This window comes from Miniopterus schreibersii (genome assembly GCF_964146895.1).
Source record: "Miniopterus schreibersii genome assembly, chromosome: 3".
In the NCBI taxonomy this organism is placed as follows: domain Eukaryota; kingdom Metazoa; phylum Chordata; class Mammalia; order Chiroptera; family Miniopteridae; genus Miniopterus; species Miniopterus schreibersii.
The window spans coordinates 84979191-85006252 of NC_138103.1; the positions used below are offsets into that span (position 1 = coordinate 84979191).

The 27062-nt window shown below is 44.5% G+C and overlaps 1 protein-coding gene across 1 annotated transcript; it reads left to right on the top strand.

Moving 5' to 3' along the window:
* Window positions 1-419: 419 nt before the first annotated feature.
* OTULINL (OTU deubiquitinase with linear linkage specificity like) lies at window positions 420-26242 on the top strand. Its single transcript, XM_081131287.1, has 8 exons — window positions 420-638; window positions 16635-16794; window positions 16881-16912; window positions 17019-17110; window positions 17945-18094; window positions 20031-20159; window positions 21078-21347; window positions 22133-26242. Exons 1-8 carry the CDS (start codon window positions 575-577, stop codon window positions 22304-22306), a joined length of 1071 nt encoding a protein of 356 aa, XP_080987413.1. The 5' UTR covers window positions 420-574; the 3' UTR covers window positions 22307-26242.
* Window positions 26243-27062: the final 820 nt, after the last annotated feature.

Here is a 27062-nt window from a genome sequence, read left to right on the forward strand (position 1 = left end):
CTATATCTGGATTCCAGTCTCGCCCTCCCTTGGCGTAGACGGACCGGCGGCCTGACCTAAGGGTCAGAAAAGGGAATCCTGCTGTTTTTAGTGGAGGGAAAAAAAAGGCACTGGTTCCTCTCCGCAATCATTCCACCCTCCAAGTTTACTTCCTTCCCTTCCCACTCAGTGGGCCATCGGGGTAAGTGCCCAGGAGACGGCGGGATCCGCCCAGGTGGAATTCCCACGCTGTTTCCCTTGGAGCAGCGCCTGCATCCCGGGAGCCGCCGCCGCGCGACTCCGGAGCATCCAACGCCCCCTCGCAGCTGGGGCTCCAGACCCAGACGCCGACCTGAGGTCCCGCCTACCCCCGCCTCTAGCCCCGCCCCCAGGCCCAGCCACGGCCTGCCATTGGTGGGGCGGCGCGCCCGTCGGCCGCTAGGCGCCTGGGGTGGGAGCGCCGACAGCCGTCCACCTCCCGTGCCTCCCGCGCCCGCCCGCCGCCGGGAAGCGATCCCCGGCGCCGGCGGGCGGCCGCCGCGGCTGACTGACCCACCGGCCGAGGCTCCGCGCCCGTCCGCAGCGCGCGGCCGGCATGGCGGCGCAGAGGAGCCCCCCGCGGGCACAGGCGCGGGAACGGCCTCGCACTCTCGCCGCAGGTGGGCCCCGGGCAGGGCGGTGGGTCGGGAAGGGCGAGGCGGGGCGGGGCGGGACGGGGCGGGGGACCGCGGCGAGCCTGGGACGCGCTCTTCTGCGTGGGCGCAGCCGCGGGTTTGGGGTCCGAGGCCCGCGCTCGGAGGGCTGGGCGACCCGGGGCCCCGAGCGCGGCGGAGGCGGGCGCGTCCGCACAGCCCCTGCAGGGTTTGCGCGGCCGTGGGGGGCCCGGGCCGCACCCGAGTCGGAACAGCGTCCCCGGGAGGCAGAGCTGTTGGGTCCCGGCTGCGAGCGGCCCGCCTAGGCGGGGAGGGCGGGTTCCTCGAAAGACAGCCGCCGTGTGTGTGGGGGGGGGGCGGGGGGGGGGCGGGTGCAGGGTCCGCGCAGCGGTTGGGGTCCGGCCCTGTCTCCGAGGAGCGGCGGTGTCCCCTTCGGTTTCCCCTTCGGTTTCCCCTCTGAGAACTTGACTGTCGTCGGAGGGAAGTGGATGAGTTTCGCGCTTTGCTGGCAGAGGATGTGGCCCACACCTTTGCGGCAGTCGAGACTCGCTGAGCAACAGAAAACTGGCTTTTTTAACAGAAATGTCACGAAGGACAAGAGCAGCAGCACAGCGCGCAGGTTGCGAGCGCGTCGGGCTGCTGGGCTCGGGCGCGCCCCCTGAGTCTGCGGCTCCGCCCGCCCGCGGTGGCGGCTGGGCCCTCACCTTGGAAGTGAGGGATTGTTTTCCTTGCCATCGTTCTAGTCCAGCTCCGAGAAGATGAGCGTGACTGCTCAGTTTTGAGCACATTCCCTTTCTGTGTAACTCTCTGGTGACCACTCCAGGGGTGTTAGTCCACTGGTGAATTTTGGGAAAATGCCTGTTCACAAACACAGAGTTTGGGCTCCAGGAACTGCAGCGTTTTGGGGAAATTGGCAGGTGTCAGGTCTGTTTATTAATTGCTGCTCTTGGTCCCAGCAGGAGCTTTTGATTCACACAGCAAACAGCTGGGGTTTTGCTCTTGGGTGAAGTAGAAACAGCACCCTTCTGAGAGTCAGGACATGAGTTTTAGGTATCATTTTGCCCAGGACTGTGTGCCTAGAAGCCACAACGGCTCTGGACTTCCCTGTCCTCACCTATAAAATGAGGGCCTTGGGCTAGCTGATCTCTAAGGCCTTCCCAGTCTAGAATTCTGTGATTGACTTACCTCCCACTCTCAAAAGTTTGGAGAATGAACTCATTTTCCAACCTTTCTGCACCTTGGGTTATTATAGAATTAGCGAAATATTTCCTGTGGGTGTATTCATTTCAACTTTTTATTATGTTATTTTCTTCCCTTCTCCCTGCCTTATTTTGGCAGAGAAAGCAAAGTTGGAAATGGAGGTAGGGTCACAGCTGGGAAAAGCTGCTTTGGGAGGCGGAACGGTGCCTATTCTGGGTTTAACATAATTGCCAGGAATTTTTCCTTCTGAAGTACCAAGTTCAAGGTGTGCCAGCACTGTGAACCCAGCAAGAATTCTTTCCTCTGCTCCAGCCTGTGGGGTCTGCAGCTGGTGTGTGGCAGTGGAAGCATGTGAATCAAGGATCAGGTTATGGAAAACTTTTTTCTCCCAAACATAACCTCCAACAACTTAAGAACATAGTTTCCTTTCTTTGCTGATATTTGGGGGGGGGGGGGGAGGTGTTAAAATTACTTGTCAAAGCTAGGATGCCACAGCTTTTTAACCTACCCCTAATTCTTTTGGTAAGAGAGGAACCAAGATTTGTGATATGTGTGTGTGTGTGTGGGGGGGGGGGTTAAAATTACTTGTCAAAGCTAGGATGCCACAGCTTTTTAACCTACCCCTAATTCTTTTGGTAAGAGAGGAACCAAGATTTGCTTTTGATATAAAAGCAAATGATAACAAGGAATACTTGACAATAAAAAGCAAACGAACAATAGCAGAAGAAAACTCACAAAATGGGCAGGCATGGACAGGTTTTGGTAGCCATTCTTAATGATATTTTTATGTGAGTTGTGGTTCTTCGTCACTGTCGGTCCATTTATTTCGTAGAAACATGAGAGGAGACCTGAGACTCTGAGTTTTCAAAAAGTGGTGTTCTTGAAAGCCTCAGGACTCCATGGTGATCTCTAGGGGCTGGCTGGCAGGCAGGGGCAGGAATGCCCAGTGTGGAGTGGGGGACCCAACAGCCAGATCCCTCCACTCCAGCAGCTCTGCTCCCCACCCTTCTGTTTTATATGCTGTTCTGGGTAAGATTTTGGTTGGAGAGGAGACTAATGCTAAACAAAAATTTAGAAATAATGGTAATGACATGTTTTTGAGTGCTGCTTGTATGTTAGCTCCTTTATTGCCTATAAAGTGCTTAAAACCGTGCATGGCCCTCAGTAAGTACCCCAGAGTTAGCTGCTGTTATTATCGTTACTGTATACATGAGGTAGTTGTAATTTTTAATCCCCATTTTAGGAAACTGAGTCACATACAAACTGGTACAAGACCCTCCTCCCCCCACAAATACACACACACTTCTTACCTAGACTTCTCTGCTAATTAAAAGGTGTATTCCTTAATATCACAAATTCTGTTATTCCAAAACCATTCAAGGATGACTGTCTATGTATGAAGCAGTTGTTCCTGACCTGCCATAAGCAGTCTGGCCTGTTCCCATGTGGAATCACAGGTACCGCACTAGGCAGGCAGGTGAGTTTACCTGGTGAGCACTTCTATGTTAAAGGGAGAGGGCAAACTGGAACCTACTGGCTAGTCAGCAGCAAGCGGAGTGATGAGGATGGTGGGGCGCAAACATTCCTTCCTCAACACAGACTGCAAAGGGGTGCGTAGAATTGTGCCCTTAGTCTAGAACCCTGTTCTAGTGCTCTCAAGGCCTTCACTGTTAAGGAGCTGAACAAGGAGCAGAGGGGGCGCTGGCAGTGAGCAATGTGTGCCAAGGGGGAGAGGGATGTGTAGCTGTGGTTCTTTGTGTGCTAGTTATAACTTTAAGGAGAAATATTTTCCTCCCTTAAAAAATATTTTGAGGGCTTAGGAAAAAAACAAACACTGCAATTAAAAACACACACACTCACAGCAGAATGCTTAAAGACAAATGGTCCTTAGTTTTATATTTTTGCAGCCTGTTTGCCCCACTTTATGCTTCCACTCTTAGCATTTCTGTTAGATGGATTAAATACTGAATAAAATGTACCTTTTGGTACCATGTGATTTCGCTAAGTTGAAATTCTTGATTGGCACAATTATTAAATTGAAAATGACCTTTTACCTGGCTCCCTGAAGTGGGTGGGTGCTGTCCTATGCACCTGTAGCACCAGGGTTGGCCCCGCCACAATAACTGGGCATTTAGTTCTCTTACACTGGGTGAGGAGACACTGCCCACAGATAGTCTTGTGTAGTCTTTGAAAGCACCACTCTGTGGCGCTCGGAATGGTTATGGAATTTGCTCAGAGTTTCCAGCTAGTAAGTAAGTGGTGGCCAGGATTCAAACCCTGGTGGTGTGACCCCACCCACAACAGGTTCTTAGCCTCCGCCTGCTTCTGTCTCCTGAAACAGGGCAGGCTTATACCTGAGAGCACTCTAGTTTCCAAGGTTACCGCATCACATTTAAGCGGTTCTAAATTAAAGTTGGGTTATCATCTTTATACCATTGTTGCTCAAGGTAACAGGTCTGAGGAACAGGAGAAGAGAGATTACGAAAAAGTTATCGTTATCAAGCTAAGGCTTCCTTCGTGTGCAGCTCCTTATACATGGCTCTTTGAGCCTCTATAACTTTTAGAGGAGTTATTGGACCGGTGTATTTGGCCTTTCTCTCCTGTCCACTTGAACCGTGTGGTAATGTTCAGTTGCTTAGGACAATCCATTTTTGAAAATTGAGGTTGTATACACATTTATTGATTTGTAATGAACTTAATGGAAGAACTTTTAGATGTCACTTCACAATAAATCAACAGAGAAAAGCTTTTGTTTATGCACTCATTTTGCCAATAATCTTTTTTTCTAGCCATGCTCCATTTTTCTACATTCACATTTAATTGAATAGACAGGTGGCATCATGTTTAAAAAAAGAGGATGGTAAAATGTATGTCCATTTCTAGAAGACCAAGGACTACTGTCTGTTAGTACTGTTGCTGGGATGCCCAGGTATTAGACCCAAATCACAGAATCTGTAGCACATAAAACACTATGCTCTCTTAACGCCTCAATTCAGAATTGAATAGAAAGTCTTTTGTTGTTGATTTAACCAGGTGACTATGACTTTGAGTTTATGTGGAATTGTTGGATGATATATGCACAGTAACTTAAAATAACTTATTCAGTCTTTCTGTGCTTGCCCTGTTATTGGTTTTTTAATGAATATTAAGGTTAGTCTTCTAGCAGGAGTGTGTAATAAAGTAATTAGAAGTCAGTTTCTCAGGAGAGACCTGCCCCAATTCAGAGAGAAGCAGAATCTCATTCAGTGTCAGGGGTTGACTGTCAAGAAAAGAGAAGCAGTGGACATGAGCTCCGTGCTCTGTAGGTCTGGGATAGCTTCAGTACATACAGACCAGTTCCTGAGGGACTCAGGAACGAGGTGGGCGGGGGAGCTGGTGGTGGAAGCTCATCAGGGTACATGCTTTGGACATTTTCTGTCTCCTCTAAGCCAAGGCAGGGAGTGTGCCTTGGAGCATTTAGTATCCCAAATTTAAAAGAAGTGAACTAAATTCTTCCTTGTCTGGTAGAGAGTCTTTCCCTAGGTCTTAGAACACACCTGGCACATCATAGGCATATTTGTTGACTTAATATGCCTGTGACTAGAAGGCCTCAGCTTTCCTGTGTGGTCTCTGAAGTGACACAAGAACTGAATGTTCTGTGCCGTCCAGATCTACTGCTAGGACAGGTTGAAATGCCGTGGAGGAAGCAGAACGGCTGATAGGAAAGGGGAAGTGGAAGAGATGGCAAGCCAGTGCCAGCGTGGGCTGAACATAATCAGTCCCCATCTAGACATGAAGGGCTGGATGGCACTGATGTCAAAGGACGAGATCAGCTCTGTCATTTTATTTGGTATTTAAAAACTGAACTTGGAGTTCAGTTTGTAGCTAAGGATTAGTTTGACTGCTCACCTTGAAACACAAACATAGTTAATAGATTATTAGTATAATGTTCGGTCTCAGTTTTGCACCTGAAGCAGTGCAGGCCTGAGGCATAGTGATTCCTTCCTCTGAACTCTGAAGCAGAGAGAAGAACCACTTGAACTGAGAGAGTTTATTAGACCAGTTTTATCCATGGTATATCCCAGTACTCAGTTCTGGGTGCTTAGCTGGTTGTCATGATAGGACTTGTATAGCCAGTGCTTGCTGACCTACCTTGTACTGTCATTTTGTCATGCTTTAATATTCCAGTGTCTTCCTCGTTGACTGATTCATTCAAAATGTGAAGGTACAGTTCTCCCTCTTGCCTCTGACCCAGGCTTCTCAATCTTCGTTTTATTCTTGCTATTTTTTAGAAACTGGTCACCTCCATGGAAATGCTTGTAGAAAAGGCTCTTATCAAAACTGTGGTTCAGGTCAACTGGCATAATAGATCTGTAAAACGAGGCATGTACTTCTAAAGGTTGGGGTATTTGTCAAGGTCTCTATTATCTATTGTACGTGCTCAGGGCATCTTTCCTGTGGTGCAAGTTTTGAGTAATGTTTTGAGTTTAGTTGAACTTCAGTTGTGTCACAGCTACTTATAGTCCGGTCCTTGTGCCCCAACGTGACTACCTCCTCCAGTGTAACTCTGAGACACGTTAACATGAAGAGGCCTTTAGAGGGTGAAGGGAAATAGTGGTTAATGGCCTGGCCTCCTGATGTTTGCTCCTAGGGGAGGAAGCTGAGGTCCAGAGTTGCTCAGCTCTCTAGGACGAGACCCAGAGTTTCCGACTCCCTGTTGCCTGCTTGTTCCACTACCTTGAAACCATCCCACTAGGAGACCACTTCACATTCTCACTTCCTGCTTTATATTGATGTGTGTGTAATTAAGGGAAGAGAAAACATACTGGTGGCTCACTGTTTCTGACATACATGTTAAAATTCAGAAGGGACCACCAAGATCAAGGCTATTAGCTAGGATTAGGTATGGTAGAATAAAAAACAATTCCAAATAAGTGAATGGGTTTCTCCCATGACAAAGCTTAGAGGTGGCTTCCCAGGGCTGGAATGGGCTCCATGGTATCAGGGACCCAGACTCCTTCCACTTTGTTTCTACCATGCAATGTTTCCATGCCCACAGCTACTTCCTAGCCCAAGATGGCTGCTGAACATCAGTCATCACACTTACATTCCAGCTAATCTGGAGGAGCAAGGGCAAGGAATGCACCTCTCTCAACAGAGCCTTCTGAAAATTGCACACAACACTTCTTAGTCAGAATTCACTCACATCGCTATATCCAGCACCTAGGGAGGAGGGAACATACTTTATTCTAAGTACCTATGTATCAGAGAGAATGGACACTGGCAATCTCTACTCCATATGGAGACATGGACTAGATCCTGATTACATGTATTCATTTTATTTATTCAACAAATATTTATTAACAGTCTATAGTGTACTTAGGCACCAAGAAAGCAGAGAGAGAACAGACACAGTTCTAGTCCTTGAGACAGACACTAATCAAACACAAACTCACTTGTGTAAACTGTGACAAGTGCTGTGGGGGGAAAGGACACCATGTGCTATAGAAGAATGTAACGGGGATTTTACCAAGTCTGGGGGTTGGGAATGGCCCATAGAAGCTTTGCCCAAGGAAGTGACATTTGAGCTGAGAGGTGGAGAATGGGAGGTAGCAGGAGTGAGGGAGGAAGGCAGCTGGGAAGAGGAAGGGGTGAGAGGATACTGGGAAGTCTGGGTCAGACCCCGAGGGCCCTGGAAGTATGGTGACCACCTGTCCCAGTTTGCCTGGAACTGAGGGCTGTCCCAGAACATGAAGCTTTTAGTGCTAAAACTGGGGAGTCCCAGACCAGCCAGGATGATTCAGTCACCCTCCCTGAGGTCACATTAATAGTTGGGTTTCTTTATTATTAATTTCAGCAAAGTTCCTTTGTAGATAAGCATGGCTCCCAGCTATGGAAAAACAACCATTGACTTGTAAAAGTCACCCCTCACATGGTCCACAGGGAGAGGGGCACAAAGCACAGGCCACACTTACGTGCAGTTGGATGACATGACCAGTGAGACTTTCCTTTATCTGGCCTGATTTCTCTGAACTGTAATTTTGCAAAAGAATTGACATGTGATAACATATTGGAGATAACAGAAACGGCCAAGGGTGGAGAAAACCCTACCCTAGAGCAGCGTCTCTCAGCACCAGCAATACATTGGAATCACCAGGAACTTAAAAAGGGATGGGTGCCTAGGCCTCAGCCCAGTACATCAGAAAATGCACAGAGGGAGCCAGGCAAGGTGATTCTCTGCTCCATGACAGTGCCTCTCAGACTCCGTGTGCATGTGAGTCACTGGGGATCTTGGTAGACACCGACTCTGCCTGAGGATCTGTACATCTCAGTGCCCAGGTGATATTGATGCTGCTGGTTCATAGACTTTGAGTAAAAAGCACTCCTGTTTGATGAGTTTGTTTTGAAGCCCCAGTTTCTCTTTAGGAGAGCAGACCTAAAGGATCACGTAAAGGTAGATGGTTTCGTGAGAGGGGAGAGAGGTAAAGACGAGGGTAGAGAGTAGGGAAGCTTCTGCCATGTGCTTCCACAGTGGTAGGCCCATTCTGACATCCCATATGATTCTAAGGAATGGTCCTGGTTCCAGAAGTACCAGCTCCTGAGGCTTCTGGCTAGAATGGTGCAATAGGCAGTGTGCCGTTGCCCCTCTCCTACCTCGTGCAGAGCCTCCAGCTCACTTCACTGGCTCCCAGGATTTGGGATTTTGCTACAAGTAAGAAAAGCCACGAAGATTTTTATTTTTTTTAATTTTTATTATTATTTTTTAAACCCTCATCCAAGGATATTTTTTCCATTGCTTTTCAGAGAGAGTAGAAGGGAGAGAGAGAAAAACATCGATGTGAGACAGACACATCAATTGGTTGCCTCCTACACATGCCCAACCAGGCTGGGGATCGAGCCCACAACCGAGATATGTGCCCTTGACAGAAATTGAACCTGAGACCCTTCAGTCCACGGACCAATGCTCAAACCACTGAGCCAGACCGGCTAGGGCCACAAAGATTGTTAAATAGGAGATGACACATCTGTTGAATATAAAAACAAAACAAAACAACCCCATTCCCCCCCCCCCCCCAAAATCACCACTGGCTACAAGTGGAAAATGGCATCGAAGAAGGAAAGCCAATGGGAGGTATTAGTAACCATTAGCAACAGAGCCCAAATGATTCTGATTAATGGAAAAATCACCACAGGGTGAAAGTGGAGAGTGGCTTATCTCAGAGTGTCCCTTTAGTTCTCTCCTAAAGAGAACTAATTCATAAGTGAATTGTTCATAAATGATTTGTATTAGGGTGTGGAAGACAAGCTTAATCTTAAACATCTAAGAGAGCAAGAAAGCAGGAGAGCACAAGAGCGAGAGAGCCACAAATGCCATAGTGGGTTGAAGCAGTGAACCCAATCCAGTGACATGAAATTTAGCAGGGAGATAAGTCAGCTCCTGGGTCCCAAAGGCACAGAACTTGCCCACATGACCCGGGTATCCCTTGCTTCCCTTCCCAGGTTCTGAATGAACTGAAATGTAGACACAGGAGTCAGATTTTTAAATGTCAGCTCATTGATAAAATCCATGCCTTAGTTGTGTGGCCAGACTAGCTTGCTAGCAGCGCTCTAGCGAAAGTTACCCATAAAAGGCCAGGCCTCTCTCCCAGGGAGACACCAGGCCCAAGGGCACCTCTCTACAGCCAGGCAGATCTGGGAAGAGGGGGCTGAGATGAGCAGATTCTCCTAAATGTGCCCATCGTGGCTCTCCCTGGGGAAGGAGTAAAGTGAGAGAGTGGCCGGTCGGAGGCCAGCGCCAGAGCTCCAGGAAAGCCCTTCCACCTGGAAATGTGAGGATGCTGGGATGAAAGCCCGGCCCTCTCCCCCGCTTCAGAAGAGGGGGAGACACTCCAGCAAAAGGTCTAAAGGCTTTCTTTTAAGTTGAGGGCAGGCTGAATGTGGGTTGATGGTGTGTTTTTGTTTCTCAGCTATACATTACTAATCCAGTCACAGGCTGTGTGGACTGGAATGTATCATCTGGAAGGAGGTTCTGCAAACCACAGTCTCTAGGCCCCGTCTGTCCCACTCGTGTGTGTGTGTGTGTGTGTGTGTGTGTGTGTGCGCGCGTTAATATATGGCCTATGACCTAAGAATGGATTTACATTTTTTAATGGTTGGAAAAAAATCAAAAGAAGAATACCATTTCCTGACGTGTGCAACTTATATGAAATTCAAATCACAGTGTCCATAAATAAAGTTCTCTTGGATCACAGCCCGGCTGTGTATTGTCTGATGGCTGCTTTCACTCTGTCAGAGCAGATTTGAGTAGTTAGAACCAAGACCAGATGGTTGGCAACACCTAAAATTCTTACCCCCTGACCCTGTACAGAGGACTTGCTGAGAGTGAGGAAGTGGTCACGTTACCGAATGCTCTTCTGGTTGGGCCATTGGGACATTGTATTCTGGGGTCTAATTTAAGTGTGGAATGAGTTCAGAGACCAGTGACTAGGACAAGAGAAATGAAGAGTGTCTTGGATAGTTTAAACCATGTCGTGTGGGACCTGGTTGATAGCATGTTGAATCTAGGGGAAGAAAAGGCACAGTGGAAATGATAGCTGCCTTCTAAGGTTGTGCTTGTTCATTGTTTTGCACTCTTGGAAGAGAGTCACTCAGCGAAGGCAGTGATGTTTATAGTTAGATCAAAGGGCACACTGCCCTTAAGTCAGAACATGTGGGTTCAAGTTCAGACTTCTTGCTTTCTCTGGGCTTCAGTTGCTTCACCTCAAAGATGCATGTGACCAGGTACACCGTGAATGAAGAGTCAGCTTTCACCTTAGAGGTGCTTTGAGGCCAGTAGGGGACACGTCATGAATACACCTACCCGCAGTGTGGATGGAGCACAGAGGGAGCACCTGGGGGAGGGAGTTGTTCTGCTGAGGGGCTGGTGAGAGCCAGGCCTTGGAGAACAAGTGGAATTCCAGTGCCTGCAGCCCAAAGCATTCTGTGATTCTCTGAAAGATTTAGAAGGTTGTCCTATAGAAGAGGAATCAGACATGTCTCATGACCTCAAGCAATAACGATTTAAATTGTGGTTACAGATCTGATCACATCAGCCTCTTGCTTAAAACGCTTGTGGGGCTTTCCTTGCTCTTCAGTTAAACATCAGCTTCTCTCACAGCATCTAAAGGCCCTGCTGATCTGAGCCTGGCCAGCCTCTCCTCGTTTTGCTGGCCTTGTGAACTCTTGTCCATTCTCTGGGTCTCAGCTCTGTCCCTTGTCCCATGCAGGTCTAGCTCAGGTTCCCATGTTACCTCTGCTGACAGAGCTCATTCCTTTCCTCTGGGCCATTGCCCTGATTGTGCTCCAAATACACCTGTAGGGTCCATCTGTGAATTGACACCAGAAGAGTCCAGTATGTTGCGTTCACAACTATAGTATCAGCTCTTGGCATAGTGCCTGGCCTGCAAGAGGAGCTTAATCTATATTCATAGAATAATGATAGATTTTGATTAGGAAAGAGGGAAACATTCCAGAAAAGGAAATAGACTCCCACAGAAGGGAGTGACTGTCCACACAGAGAGGCATGTAAACACTGGTCCATGACAAGATGGAGGGGAGATTGTAGCAGGGACTCTGGAGAGTTTGCATCTGCTTGGTACCTTTGCAATGACAAGCACGCTCTCGTGGCTTACTGTGTTTCATTTTGTTCCAACTTTGGGTCATCACTGTTAGTCTCCACCATTGGGGAGACCTTGGGGGATCACTGAGGTTAAGTAATTTGAGGTCCCACAGCTAGAAAGTGACAGAGTGAAGACAGAGTCCCGGGCCTGTTTTGTCAAACCAGTTATCTCTGCCCAGCCAGGGAGCCTGCCTGGCCAGCTGACGTGATCCTGGAGTTCTGGGATTTCCCAGGGAGGAATTACCTTTAAATGAAGCTTATCCCACCTACAGCTTTTGTTTTAATAGTTGGGTGGGTTTTAAAATCCCTCCGCATGATTAGACAAACTTATACCTTTTAACACGATGGTTTCATTTAACACTCCTAAAGATGTGCCCAGTAAATGAAAAAGAACTTAGTTTATGATTTTATTAAACACACACACACACTTCTCTCAGTGTTTGGCAAGGAGCAGTTTTCTGTTGTAGTACGGACACTCCTAGTTTCACAGGAGTCTTGGGTAAAACAAGCCCAGTCCTGTGGGGGTTATGCTACATGCTTAAGTAGGTGGCATGACAGGGCCACCGAATGACTTATTGGTCGTGACTTTCAAGATAAAAACCTTTCACTTGGTGGTTGGTTCTCTTTCTCAGTGATACTGATCTTATAGTTGGTTATAGTTCTTCACTAAGTGGAAAACTTGTTTCTTTTATTATTTTTTATTTTTATTTTTTTTAAATATATCTTTATTGATTTCAGAGAGAGGAGAGGGAGAGAGAGACGTAGAAACATCAGTGATGAGAGAGTCATTGATTGAGCCCACAACCCGGGCATGTGCCCTGATTGGAAATCGAACCCCGATTGCCTGGATCCTAGATTGACGCTCAACTGCTGAACCATGCCCGGCCAGGCGAAAACTGTTGTTTCTTAATTGAGCAGAACTAATACCTGAAGTACAAAAGCATAGAAAGTCTTTTGACTTCACCATTTCAAAGGTTTATTAAGAGGATATTTTTCTGAATATTCCTCCCATAACTGATATAAAAACTATTGACCTGTGGTTTTGCAAGAACCAAGAGGATTTAAACTCAGTCTTTCACACTGCCCTGCTGACCTTTTAAAAATCTCTAATAGTCCTCCGGTGCTCTAAATTATCTAGAAACTTGATGACCTAACAGGATTTGTTTCACAGGTCTGTCATCCTGTTGGCGTATTGCTTAGTTTATTTGTTTGGACTAATTGGGTGATACGCTTTATTCTCGAGCCTCTGAGTGTCTCACACTGACCTCTGAGAGAGGTGGCCCACTGGGGAATGGAGGTCTGCCTGCCACCTGGGCATCACAGGGCCTTGTGTTACTCTGTGTCCTGGCCAGACCCCGACACCAGGATGTGCTGACCCCAGGGAGCTGACCGGTAGCCTTTCCTGACGGGAAGGCATCATGCCACCAAACCCTGAGCTCCCTGAGGGCAGGCTGTGTGTCTTTCACGTCACCTCACTGCCTGCCAGCCCAGCGTCCAGCCCACATGGGAAGAAGTATAAGCAGAGGGGGAGGGGCAAGAGCGGGGGGGGGGGGGGGGAGGTCTTTGCAGGCCCTTCCCTGCCCACTTGGCCTCAGTTTACTCCTCTCTGCAACACCTCCCTCCCTTGATCAGAATTACCCAGAAGGAGTAGTGTTTTTCAAAGGGAGCAGTGCTCCACGACACAGCCCACAGACGTGTGAGTTTACCCACCTCCCCCGCACCTCCATCCTTCCACTGTCTGGCCACGGAGAGTTACAGCTGTTGGGGGATGGCCGCCTTCCCCACCCCCTCTCTCTGCTTCCTAATCCACTCGTGTCTCTTGGCCACTCTTTCTTCCATCTCCTGGTAATTAACCATAACATGGCATTGCAATAGAAAGAAATATCTGTTGTGTATATTAAATTAAATTTAGTATTTTTTACCTTAAATTTCCTTAACAAGGTGATTTTAATGTATACATATATCTTCATTCCCTCTGCTGTCTTAGACATTGAAATTAAGTTGCCCTTTAGCTCAGGCCCAATTTTCCCCTCTGTGGCCCCCTCGGTAGCCCTTGACCCACCATCTCTGCTTCAGGAGAAGGTCCCCGGGCTAGATGCAGGTGACAGTGTCGCTGTGCAGAGAGCCCCATGCACTGCTGTGCTGCCTGAGATCGGGAGAAGCAGCAGGGGCGACAGTGTGGCGGACCTGGGGAAGGAGAGGTGGTAAAGGACCTGGAACAGCAGTGGAAGTTCGGAGGTCAACCAGACGTTGATGAGTTTCCATGAGGGCGAGCCTAGGGCTCCCCTGGATCTGCTCTCTACATGCTCACCCGGTTTCCGGCTCTTCGGTGTCTTTAGTTTTGTTTTCAGGGGTTTTTTTTCTTTTTGGTTTCCTGTTTGAATGTTTGAATTATTTCAGCTTTGGTACATTATAGAGAACGGAAAAAATTCTAAGTAGAATTTTACCACAAGAAATGGTGGCTTTTTTTTTTTTTTTTTTCCCCAGTTCTAGTCAGTGGTCTCATCTGCCATATATAGTCTGAGGTCACAGCTTAGATTTTAGTCTCAGATAGCCACCTTGTTGATTTCAGATGGTTCTGGGAATTACTCAGGTTGTCTTTATTTAAGTGTTACTTCTGATAGTGCGGTGGGGATCTCTGGGCATGTTTTGGTGCTGCTGATGAGGGGAATGTATGAGACCTACTTAATCCACTTTCTAATATAATAGAAACGCATGGTGCTTGTATAGCACCTCATTTCACCCAGCACCCACGTGGTCTAGTCCAAAAGAAATTTCAATTTTGTCACTTGACAAACATTCAAGATGATCAAATCCGTAACTCCTGGCAATGCTGTTTCCTGCGTCACCAGCCCTCACTTCCTGGAGAGTCCCCATTGCCAAAGCCTCCTGCCACCCACACTCCCTTTGTTTCTTGCCCTTATTCTGGCTCCTCTTTTTATTATGTCGAATGGCTGAATCCCTGGTGGTGGAACCTTCTCTCCCTTGCTGCTAGTCCAGTCGGCATCCCTCAAGGCCAGTTCCCTGTTGAGCAGAGGGCTTCTGCAGGGCGGGGGAGGGGAAATGAGCAAACAGTTGCCGAATTCTCCATGGCAGCTGGCAGAAGGGGGACCCTGGCGAAGACCCTGACGTGGAAAATTTGATTCACTCTCAGCTCTACTTGGGGAAATGAGATTTGACTCGGGATCATCAAAGTTGGGATCATGAAAGTGTTTGCTAGAGCCCTAATGTATGATGCTCTCAGTCTGCTTTTTATGAGTTGTCATCCTGTTATTGACACCTGCAGGAAAATTTTTTTAAGTTCTCTTTTTAATGGCTTTATTTTACTTGCTGTGGCAAAGCTGCTTTGAAGATTTCCTCAGCCACATAATTCAAAGTCAGGATAACCTGGTGATGAGGCATGCAGCTTCTGGCATCTCTAAATTCTGGCTTGACCACTCGTTTCATTTCTCCCCCTCAGAGTTTTCTCTTTTAAAAAATAAGCATGAACCCTGGCTGGTGCGGCACAGTGGTCAGTGTACCAAAGGGTCTCGAGTTCCATCCCCGGCCCTAGTTGGGGTGGGTGCAGGAGACAACCAATTGATGTGTCTCTCTCACATCGATGTTTCTCTCTCTCTCTCCCCCCTCTTCCTTCCTTTCTCTCTGGAATCAGTGAAAAACATATCCTTGGGTGAGGATTTTTTAAAAGAATAATGTAGAACTATATGTAGTGATATAAAAAGATGTTCAGCTTATAGCTTGATATGTTGATATGAAGAGAAAAAACTAAAATCTTGTGCAATATTCACGTCTAGAAAATGTTTATGACTACAATAGGAGAAACTATGTATCACAGATAATATTCTAGTTCTTACATGAATTTAAGGACTTACTAAAATATTAGCATATATCAGAATTTTCAAAGTTGGGAAATCAGCCTGAGTTAATGAAAAGTCTAAATTATAGATGTAAAGGCAGTATGGCTCTACATTTTTAAACAATCCATAAAAATTTTTACTAAATTTCTGTGTGGGAATAAGTCTATAATGAATAGTAAATCAGTTCTAAACAATAAACACCTGTGTTTGAAAATGTCCTGTTAAGTAACATAATAGAAATAATATGTATTTTTATTTCCAGGTAACTTTTTTCATTTCTTTATCTCCTGGTAAATTCTTTATTGAGAGTGTAAATGACCATCAAAGATGATAAAAAATGCTGAAAGTGTAGATTCCAAACTGATGAGGCTTTTACTGTGTTAATCACTGGAATTCTCCTCAACCCCATACTGTGGAGGAAACTCTTTCACAACAAACCCCAGGATGTTTGGCCGTCGTTCAGAAGTCCTCTTCCTCATTTGTGCATGCTCAAGCATAATGTCATAAGGAATCTCCTGCACTTAGTAAAATATTGCAAGTACCCCGTTTGAGCTCTCTAGGCCTGTCAAGTTTCCCTCTCGTCGAATCAGGAATGGGAGCGTGTACCATGAGCAGCACATCTCTCTCTACCTCTCGCCTCTTCTTTAAGGGGCTGCTTGCTGGAAATGACGTCTGTGTGCCTGCTGATTGAGTCACCAGTTCTGAGTGGTAAGGTGATGCCACATGTTATGGCTGGTACTGATTTAAGAATATCAAAGTGTGCAGAAGTGGATGGTGGTGGCATCACTGGTCGCCCCTGGTATGATTGTCCCCCGTGTGCTCGCTGCCCTGCAGAATCCCTGGCATCGCCCTTGGATTCAGCAGATATTCAGCACAGGGCATAGTGCACTGTGCTGGCTCTTAAATCATTTCATTCCGTCTTTCCCCAGGGAGGTCAATAGTTTACCCCTATTGTACAGTTAAGACAAGGCAAGGTAGGAGAAGGCAGGTTTCTCAGTCACACAGCTAGGTAAGTGGGAGAAGCAGGCTGTGAGTTCAGGTTTGAGTGGTTCTGAAACCCACAGTCTTTCTGTTCACTCTTTCTCTTGAATTTTGGGAACAGATATTCTTGTATACAACACTGATGATAGGAGAACTAGGCATTTCTTTAATTTTTCAGGTTGAATTTTTGAATGTTTTAAAAAAATGTTTATGTAAATCAATCATAGACACTTTGCAGATACAGTAAAATTATCCAATGTATCTTTTTCCCCCTTAAAGCTGACCTGTGTCATTGTGATGTGACTTTTTTCAATTAAATTTTTGTAGGCAATGACCAAGTTCACTCCTGGACACTAGTCACAAGCCAAGCCTTAGACATGGCGTGGGGAATAGCAAAGGGGTCCGTGATGTTGGCAGTGTCATTCCTGGTGGCCACCCTCTGCTACTTCAGGAGGCTGCACTTACATTTAGGGCACCGGTTGAAATGGTAGGTGGTTGTATCATCTTCAAATTTCTAAAATATCCCTGTCATGAAGGTAGAATTTTGGTATTATTGTTTCCTTCATCTTTTAGGTGGAGTGGATATCTGCAAAGAAAATTCAAAAGTAAGTATTTTCACACATATCTTTCCTTATTTTTAAGGTACAGAGAGGGTTCACGAAGGAAGAGGAAAGGGAAAATTAACTACCTTTTATTATTTGTTTGGTTCAGGGAACCTCAGTGTGGAGGCGGAAGTTGATTTACTCAGCTATTGTGCAAGAGAATGGAAAGGGGACACTCCCCGTGCCAAGCTGATGAGGAAGGTGTGTCTGTCTGTAAAGGTCCTGGAAGATGGAGAATGTGTGTGAAAAAGTCAGGAAACAAACATTCCATGCTGCTTTATGGATCCAAAGATACCAAATGTGACATGAGGGACAACTGTGGCTCTAATTTAAAAGCCAAACAGCTGCTAGATATTGGTTTTGGGCCTTTTACATAGAGCCAGTGCCTTTGAGGATGGGGGTAAACTCAGCCTGTGATTTCAGAAATCTTGAAGTCAGCTCTTTTCAGCTCTCCTGGCCAGGCCTGTGAAACCTCTGCACAAGCAGGGGAGACTCCTGCCCTTGAAGGGATCAGGCCCCTTGGCAAAAATATTGTGAGAATTTTTAGAATTTTCCATTGGATCAGTCTTGGTAAAGTCTTGGTAAATATCCCCAGCAAAGCTGCCCAACCTTGTCACTAGCAAAAGAAGAAAAAAAAAATGGTACATTTAAAGTAGTTCTTAGCATAGTTTTAAAGTACACAGTATTTTTCACTGATGAAGCTATGTCCATGACCTCCCCACAGTGAGAGGGGAGGTCATAGACACAGCTCTCTCTCTCTCTGAAATCAGTATATCTTTATTGATTTCAGAGAGAGAGGAAGGGAGAGGGAGAGAGATAGAAACATCAATGATGAGAGTCATTGATCAGCTGCCTCCTGCATGGCCCCAACCAGAGATTAAGCCCACAACCCGGTCATGTGCCCTGACCAGGAATTGAACCTTGATCTCCTAGATCCTAGGTCTATGCTCAACTGCTGAGCCACGTCCGGCCAGGCCACTTTCCTTAATTTCTTATCCAGTGGACTTAAAAAACTTTCTCTTCTTGTGCTAATAGGCTTATGAGGAGCTGTTTTGGCGGCGTCATATTAAATGTGTTCGACAAGTAAAGAGAGATAACTACGATGCTCTACGATCAGTGTTATTTCAGATATTCAGCCAGGGCCTCTCTTTTCCATCCTGGATGAAAGAAAAAGACATTGTTAAGGTATGTCCTCACACCAGAAACATGTGAGAGTCACCTTGATGACAACTGTAACATAGCTGCTCTGGGTCTCCTGTGAGTGGGAGGCTCTGTACACAGGGCGTACTGAGATTGAAGGGACTCTGAGAGGTCCTTTAACCAGGTCCTCTGTCTCTCACATCAGTTTGCAAATAGACCATCTCAGTTTTACTTGTTTGTTTTTAATGCCCTCATCTTTTCTTGAAAAGGGCATCTGTCCTTTATAAGTAAGGTGGTCTACTAAAATTCACTTTTTACAAATACATACAGTGTTTAACCACTACCCCAAAGATTCCCTTGTTTTCCTTCATAGTCGGTTCCTCTCTCACTCCCAGCCTCTAGTAACCACTAATAGGTCTTCTGTCCTGTAGTGCCTTTTCTAGAATGTGATATAAATGGAATCATCCTGTGTGTAGCCTTTTGAATCAAGGTCTTTCACTTAGCATAGTGCATTTGCAGTTCATCCAGATGGTTTCGTGAATATGTTGTTGGTTCATTTTTATTGTTGAGTGGTGTAGGTTGACATGAATGTCACTGTTTATCCATTCACCAGCTGAAAGACATCTGTATTGTTTCCAGTGTTTGATACTGTGAAGAGAGCTGTTATAAATATTCCCGTACAGGATTTTGTATGAACATAAGTTTTCATTCCTTTAGGGTGGGATTGCTGGGTCTTATAGTAGGTGTATGCTTACTTTATTAGAACCTGCCCAACAGTTTTCCAGAGTTGCTCTGCCATGATGCACTCCCACCACAAATGTGTCGGAGTTCCAGTTGCTCCACATCCTTACCAGCACTTGGTAGTGTCAGGGGGTTTTGTTTATTTGTTTTTGTTTTGTTCCAGCCATTCTAATAGGTGTGCATTAGTATCATTGTGCTTTTAGTTTGCACTTGCTGATGAGTTACAAGATTGAACATCTTTTACTATGCTTATTTGCCATTCATATTATTTTTTTGGAGAAATGTCTGTTCAAATCTTTTGACCATTTTTTATTGTTTTTGTTATTGAGTTTTGAGAATTCTTTACATATTCTGAATGCAAATGCTTTGTCATATATGTGATTTGCAGATATTTTCTCCCAGTCTGTGCCTTGTTTTTTCATTTTCTTAACAGCATAAGACAGTACCTTCTTGGTGATAACCTGAATTTTTATTTTCAATGCAGTATGCCTAATCTGAGATGTACATTTGAGTAAAGCAAGATAAAGTATATGCATACACACACACACACGTTCTATTTCCTTTACATTTTAAATTTCGAGTTGTTTATATTAGTTTCATTTTCTGTAGCAAATACTTGACAGGTATATGCTAGCCTTGCTGCTCTTGCTGAGCACAGAGACCACAACTGAGACCTGGCCTGTACAAGCTGAGCTGGGTGGGAAATGCATAGGGTGCCTACAATGGATCAGATTCTGGGGTATCGCATAATCTTATTTAACCCCAACTAGTCCTGTAAAATTTTCCTTGATTTACAGTGGAGGATGAGGCTCAGCCATTAAATAACCTGCTGGTTGAGTAACCTCCCAGCTGGTGAGTGACAGGGCTGGGTTTGAGCCCCAATGGGCATCCTTCTAAAATCCACATCTTCCCAGACATACTGTGTTGCTCTAACAGTGATTAAAATTAAGTTTTAAAGGGATATATCTTGGTAGTTTGGAAATGTTTTATCCAAAAAGATTATTTGTATAGACTTAATCTTATATTTAAGTTTTCATCAATTGTGAAATTGTGAATTGTGGATATGATCCAAATCACAGAGTCCACAAATCTAAAAATAACTCTATGTTTCTCCTTACCCGTGGTGGTAGTCTTTTTAAATGAGAATTGCTAAATGAGATGAGATTAAGTGCTGTGACATATTCCAAATTGTATAATAAATGTTGAGATACTAATCATTGTTGGCATCTTCTTTTTCAAGCTTCCTGAAAAACTGCTTTTTTCACAAGGTTGTAATTGGATCCAGCAATACAGTTTTGGTCCCGAGAACTATACAGGTTCAAATGTGTTTGGAAAATTGCGCAAATGTGTGGAATTATTGAAAACACAGGTGAGTGTTTGGTAGCTGGGGTAAAAGGCTAGGAATGCAAGCATCCATCCCAAATGTAGCCGCTTTCCTCTGATGTCAGGCAGATCGCCTCATGTCAGTGAGGTAGGAAATGCGGGCAGGAACCCTGCTGCCGGTAACTGATGGCTCCTTCTCCTTAATCTTCATTCTCCGCGTGACGAACGAGAGAGCAGTGTTGTTCTATGTGACAGTTAGGCCCTTTATGGGCTAAGGAGCCTTTTGTGGGCATCCAGGAAACCTCAATAGTCATGGACCTTTGTTTCCCCAGAAAAATGAGGTGAAGTTCCAGACAAGGTGCTCAGAAATGCCCTTCTGGAATGCGCCCTGTTTACAACATGGCCACAGCAAAGATGTTACAGTGTGACTCATAGTTTTTCCAGTCTTTGACTAAGAACAGATTTTGAACTGTTGGAATGAATTCTCCTTGAGAAACACCATAACCTTTCTGGGCCATAGTTTTCTTATCTGTAAAAGTGGAATAGAAATAGTATCTACCCTGTACAGTTCTGGTGAGGTTTCAGGAGATAATACGTGGAGGGCCTTCAACTGTGCCTGGCACCGCTGTGTGAAGGAATGCCAGCCAGCGCTGCTGGCCGCCGGACCTGCCTCTGTGGAACCCAGCCATCTTCAGCAGTTCTAGGAAACCGACTTGCTTAGTGCTTTGCCTAGCGGGTGGTGCTTTTGTGAAAAAAAATATCTCATTGAAATGAGTTTGTTATTGTAAAAGTAATACGCACTTATGGTTTCAAAAATCCATGTCAGAAGATCTAAAATGAAAAGGTAAGTTCCATTCCCTTCTGCTAATCTTTGTTTTATTTTATAAGTACTTTATAAGTCATGCAGTGTTGTGTATATTGGCCCTGACCCTTCCAAGTTTCATTTTTATGTCTTTGTTTTTAGTGGGCCGAATTCAGTGGAATTAAAGATTATCATAAGAGAGGAAGCATGTGCAACATCCTTTTCTCCGATGCCATTCTGGAGTACAAGCTGTATGAAGCTTTAAAGTTCATCATGCTCTATCAGGTCACTGAAGTTTATGAACAAATGAAGATGAAAAAGGTCATTCCTAGCCTTTTCAGACTCCTGTTTTCCCGGGAAACATCATCGGATCCTTTGAGCTTCATGATGAATCACCTGAATTCTGTAGGCGACACATGTGGACTAGAACAGGTACATGGGGCAAGAGAATCATGTGTGTTTGATCAAAGAGGATATTGGCAATACTTGAACACGTAGGCAGTTGGTGTTTGCTTGCAGCAGTGATAAGACCAGCTACTCAGAGTGGTCAGTTGGTATTCCTGCCCCTGAAATGCGGAAAAGAAGAGTAATGAGCCTCACTGCTAGGCTGGCTGCTATGTGTCTTTCCAGTCCTGTGGCTGCAGAACAGCAGTGCTGGGGAGCCTTTCTGACCTTGACACTGCCTCTCAGTAGCTAACAGGTTTTCCCACGACACAAGTTAACCAGGAGAAATTCCAGTTGGAAAATGAGATAAGGTTTGGGAAAGCATTTGGTTTTTACACAGATAAGTAGAAATTATTAAATTTTTTCTAAACCCAGAAAATGCTTTTATATCCCCATATAAAAGAGGTTTTGTTTTGCTTTCCCAGGAGGTGCACAAAATCATCTGAACTTTTTACACAAACTGATTTAAAACATATAAAAATGGTTTGAAAACAGTGTAATTTTATTATGAGCATTCCTTTATTAGTTTTTTTCCAAACAGCTTTTCCTGTGATTTCCTCATACTAGTCTAGAGAGATGCTCCCCTGCTTTTCCCCTGCCTTCCATGTAGTGGACATTTGTCCCTAACTCTGTGCCCACGCAGTGGCTCTTCTTGTGGGTCCGTAAACAAGTACGTTGTTTCACAAGCTGCAGGAAAACAGGCTCCCCACGCTCGTGGGAGGGCAGGAATTTGGAAATGCATATTTGTGACCTCTCTTTCATCTCTTCCCCAGATTGATATGTTTATACTTGGATATGCCCTTGAAGTCAAGATAAAAGTGTTTAGACTGTTCAAGTTTAACTCCAGGGACTTTGAAGTCTGCTACCCAGAGGAGCCACTCAGGGAGTGGCCGGAGATCTCCCTGCTGACCGAGAATGACCGCCACTACCACATTCCTGTCTTTTAAGTCTAGCAAGGACCGGGCACCTGCCAATGACAGTGGTCACACTTGCCAATAAAGTGTTTCTGGAAAACTAAAATTAGTGTTGCAGTCACGAAGGAATTAGGACCTTCTCCAGGATTACAGGTACACAGTATGCAAGAGTGCACAAGTAGCTTTTCTTTGTTTTTCGGTGATTTTCTCCAAAGGAGCTGCAGTAATATATTTGTGGGTTGTGGTTTGACCTTGTTCGTAAGGGCTTGTGGTCACTTCACACATAGTGGGCCTTGAGGAGCATGAAAACGTTTAATTTGGACAAGAACAACAACAGGCAAAAGGAGAAAAGAAGATGGATAGGAAAAAAGACTAACCTGGAAAGAATGCATTTGTTTCTAATGCTTATGCTCTTCAAGGGTCTTGTCTTCAGTTGGTTTTGGATCCTTATAAACATGGCTTTATTTTGTGAGCATTACCTTCCCAGGGCCTGTGGCATATTGACTTTCTAGAATCACTTGATTAACTGCAAAATTATGGGTGTATGTATATACACACACACATACCCACATGTGTACATGTACAGTTTTCTATGTGCACATATAAACACATAACACACAACCACTACTTTGTAATTTTGTACAATTTGTTTTACATCTCTTTACATTTTTTTAATTGTTGCATCTGGCCAGTTTAATACATTTTATATAGATAAAAAAGATAAATTCTGTAGATTATGGAACTGAATGACAGTTATTGAACTGTCATGAAAACATTAAACTGTGGTGTATTGACAAGTGTATTTAATGTGTGGTAGATAGAATCACGCCCCCCTTTCTCCTGTTTTCCCAGAAAGATGTCACATCCTGATCCCAGAACCTGTGACTATGTTGGGTTAAATGGCAGAGGAGAGCAAAGTTGCAGGTGGAATTAAGGTACTAATCTGTTGACCTGGTGACAGGGAGATTATTCTGGGTTTGGGTGAATCCAGTGTAATCACAAGGGTCCTTAAAAGTGGAAGAGGGACTTGGAAGAGTGTCAGAGTCAGGGGAAATGATAAATGCAGGACACTTGAGAGAGCTGCGACATGCTGGTGTTGAAGATGCAGGAAGGAGACACAAACCAAGGAATGCAGGTGGCCTCTGGAAGCTGGAAAGGCAAGGAAATGGATCCCCCCTGGAGCCTCCAAGAAGGAACGCGGCCCTGCCAACACCGTGACTTTAGCCCATTGAGACCTGGGCCAGACCTCTGACCTCCAGAACTGTAAGATACTAAATTTGTGTTGTTGAAATTGCTGTTTTGGGGACTGTGTTACAGCAACAATAGACAATACTCGGGCAGACTAACTTTTGGTTCATCTTTATTTTGTAAATACTTTTCTAGTTTATTTTGGTAATTTTTATTTTGGAGGTACTTTACTAGTCTGTCGTGAATTTCAATAAATACAAAATAACTTTTCAAATCTTGGCTAATGATCTGCCGGCTTCCTTAATGTGTTTGAGGATGACATTTTCTCACATTTTCATATAATTTCTACCGTAAATGAAAAAGAGGTATGGCAAATGCTGCTTTGTATGAAAATAACATTGACTCTTTATGGGGATAATCACCTGTATGTATTACGTAAGCCAGACGTCTAATCGTACATTGTGTTCTGCCTATTGTCATTTTGTTTTCTAGTTGGAGAGTAAGAACTCAGATCAAGGGGCTTTTTGCATTACGTTGAGAGCCACACAAACAAAACAGCAGTTCTTAGTTGATCTGTACAGTCCTTTCCTGCTTGGAAGTTCCTATGGTTTTGCAGAACCCCTGTCATTTAATTGACACTATTGAAAGTTATCCCCTTGAAGCATTACAGTGACCTAGAAAAATGAACTCTGCCCTTTGTGTTGACAAGCAGACATGATGAGAGCCTGCAGCAGGCTGTGACTGATACTCCTAGAATTTCTGCTCCAGACTTCTGGCTCCAGTGGAGCTGTTCAGGGACGTACCTGGCTTTGTATGTTACCACTTGCCTTGCATCTCCTTACCCAATGTAATTGTTTCCACGTCAATCCAGGGTTGAAAGGAAGAACTCTTTCACAGGGACTCGCAACCTATGGCTCTGTGACATAGCAACCCATTATGTCTATCCTTGTGTTGGGGGGCAAGAATTCTTTAGATAGAGGGGCAAGATCAAATTGTGAAAACAGGACATTTCAATACAATGAAAGGGAAAAGTAAAGAAGACCTATAAATAGTTGCTATTTTGGGAAAGGCATCAAAACAGAGGATTTTAAGGGAGGAGATACTGGGTGTTTTTGTTGTGTTTTGTTTCTAATTCTGTTGTAAATTGAATGTAACAAACTAATTAGAAGGAACTGCATACAGATTAGCACCACTTTTAAATGCCAGCAATAAATTGGAGGTGAACTGCCTGTGTGATGCCAACATTTAGTGTCTTTCTAACCTTATTTGTGTTAAATGATGAGAGAATTATAGCAAAAATTAAAACATATGCCCTTGTCTTTTTCTGATTTTAGAATGTTTCTCTCAAATTTTGGGCATGTGTGTCCATACTGAGGGGTTATATGAATATTAGTACAAGACTGAGTTTTCTTATTGTGGTAAAATATGCATAACAGAAAATTTACCATTTTAACCATTTTTAAATATACAGTGATGTGGCATTAAGTACCTTCACATTGTCATGCACCCATCACCATCGCCCACCTCAGAACTTTGGTTATCTTCAAGACTGACTTCTTTGATACGAGGCACTTTTAATTCTCCTACCTGGTACCTGAATTTTTTTTCTTTAAAAAATTTTTTAATTGCTTTTTTTAGCGGGGGGGGGGGAGAGAAAGAGACAGATCAATTTGTTGTTCCACTTATTTTTTCATTCACTGGTTGATTCTTTATGTGCCCTGACCAGGGATCAAACCTGCAACCTTGGTGCATAGACAATGCTCTAACCAACTGAACTGCCTGGCCAGGGCTGTCCAACATGTTTAATCATAGCTAAAGGTAGCTTCTGATAAGAGAGATAAAAATCTTTATCTTTCCTATTTACCTACAATGATACAACTATTTTACAACAAACATCACTTTCGGCGTGCATCACCTCATCTCTGCTCCTTTTTTAAGGGAGTCATAAATGTGTCTACTTGGAGTCACATAATGAAAGTTCCAGGGCATTCAAGCAGCCATTCAGGTCCCCGCCCCAGTTGTTAGTCTGCACCAGCTGCTTCTCTTCACCTATCCTTGGAGTCCTTTCCCATGAAGCTCAGTCCAACAGACGAGCCAGCCCCCAGAGGAAGTCTGTGTACAGTGGACAAAGGCCAGGACTTGATGGCTACTAGTAGTAGTTCCCAAGTTGCTTCCCAGATTTTGTCTTTGGGGATGGCAGTGATAACAAGAAATGGGGCCAGGAAAGTCTCAGACTTTTGTGCTCGCCCTTATAAATTTGTTGATGTGTGATAAGGCGCAGTGGGGGAAAGTTATGCACTGTCCGTGAAGCATTCTGGCAATGCTGATTTCACCCTCACCCCACCTTTTCAAACATGTGGGTGAGCAAAACAAAACTAAAATGCTCTGCTGAAAGTTTTAACTACTGACCTCTATATGGTTCCATCTAGATGTTCTGCCTGAGGTCTTACAAGTTAGGAACAAATATTCTTTGTTTACAAATAGGCTATTTCAATGGAAAAATATTTCTGTACTTCAGGAATGCTTCTTAGAACACAGTTCTGGTTTAAATAAACTACTTATACAGAAATGGGTTTACAACCCATCTAGACTAAGCTAGAAGTCACTATAGTTCCAACTTACAGCTTCCTTCAGTGAAACCTTCAATTACAGCAGCCCCTCCCAAGTTCAAAAAAGAGCGTTCCTCTCCTTTGTTTCTCTGGACTTGCACACGGCTCACCATTAGAAGTGTGTCCTGAATTGTAATTCTTTGTTGTTCCTGAATAAATTCATTTTACTGGGAATATTTGGCTGTCTATTTGTTTAAGGTCAACACTTGCATAAAAGGTCTGCTCAGCAGAGAGGTCGTGGATCAGTTTACATTTGCAGTAGGATGCTACTTATTTGAGGAGGCTTTCCTAGATTTCTACATTCTCTTAGCAGAAATCAGCAAAGATCTAATTTTTATATCAGTTCTTTGTGCTTAGCAAAAATCTTTGTCATCACATTTTATTTCTTTACTAGATTTCAAGCTGCTGTGGGAAGAAGAGATGTAGGTCCTTATATCATTGTAACTCTAACTGTTCCTACAAATATCGAGTTCTGAACTGCAAGTTTATAATGAGAGCCAAGTTCAGCTGTTACTTCTTGAAGAAACAAAAAATCTAATAATGTGATTTATTTCCCCCTGAAATTTATTTTTATTGATCTAGGACTTGAAGAGAGCAAGTTTTTGTTTGTTTTCGTTAATCCGCACTGGAGGACATTTTTTTCTATTGGTTTCTTTTAGAGAGAATGGAAGGGGTGGGGGAGAGAGAAAGGGAAACATCAATTTGAGAGAGACACAATGATTGGTTGCCTCCTGCAAGCACCCCAACCAGTGCCAGGGATCAAATTGCAACCCAGGTACACGCCCTTGACTTGGGATTGAACCCATGACCCTAGCCAGGGTGAAGGGAGCAAGTTTTTAGATGTAGTCCTGGAAGAGGAGCTTCCTGAAATTCATGATACCCTGACATAACAAATGTTAGCGGTCAAACCAAGTTTTGCTAACACTGTATATCTAGTGAGGTTACAGTTAACCAAGGACATTGAGTTCACCCAGAAACAGGTTCTTAAACAA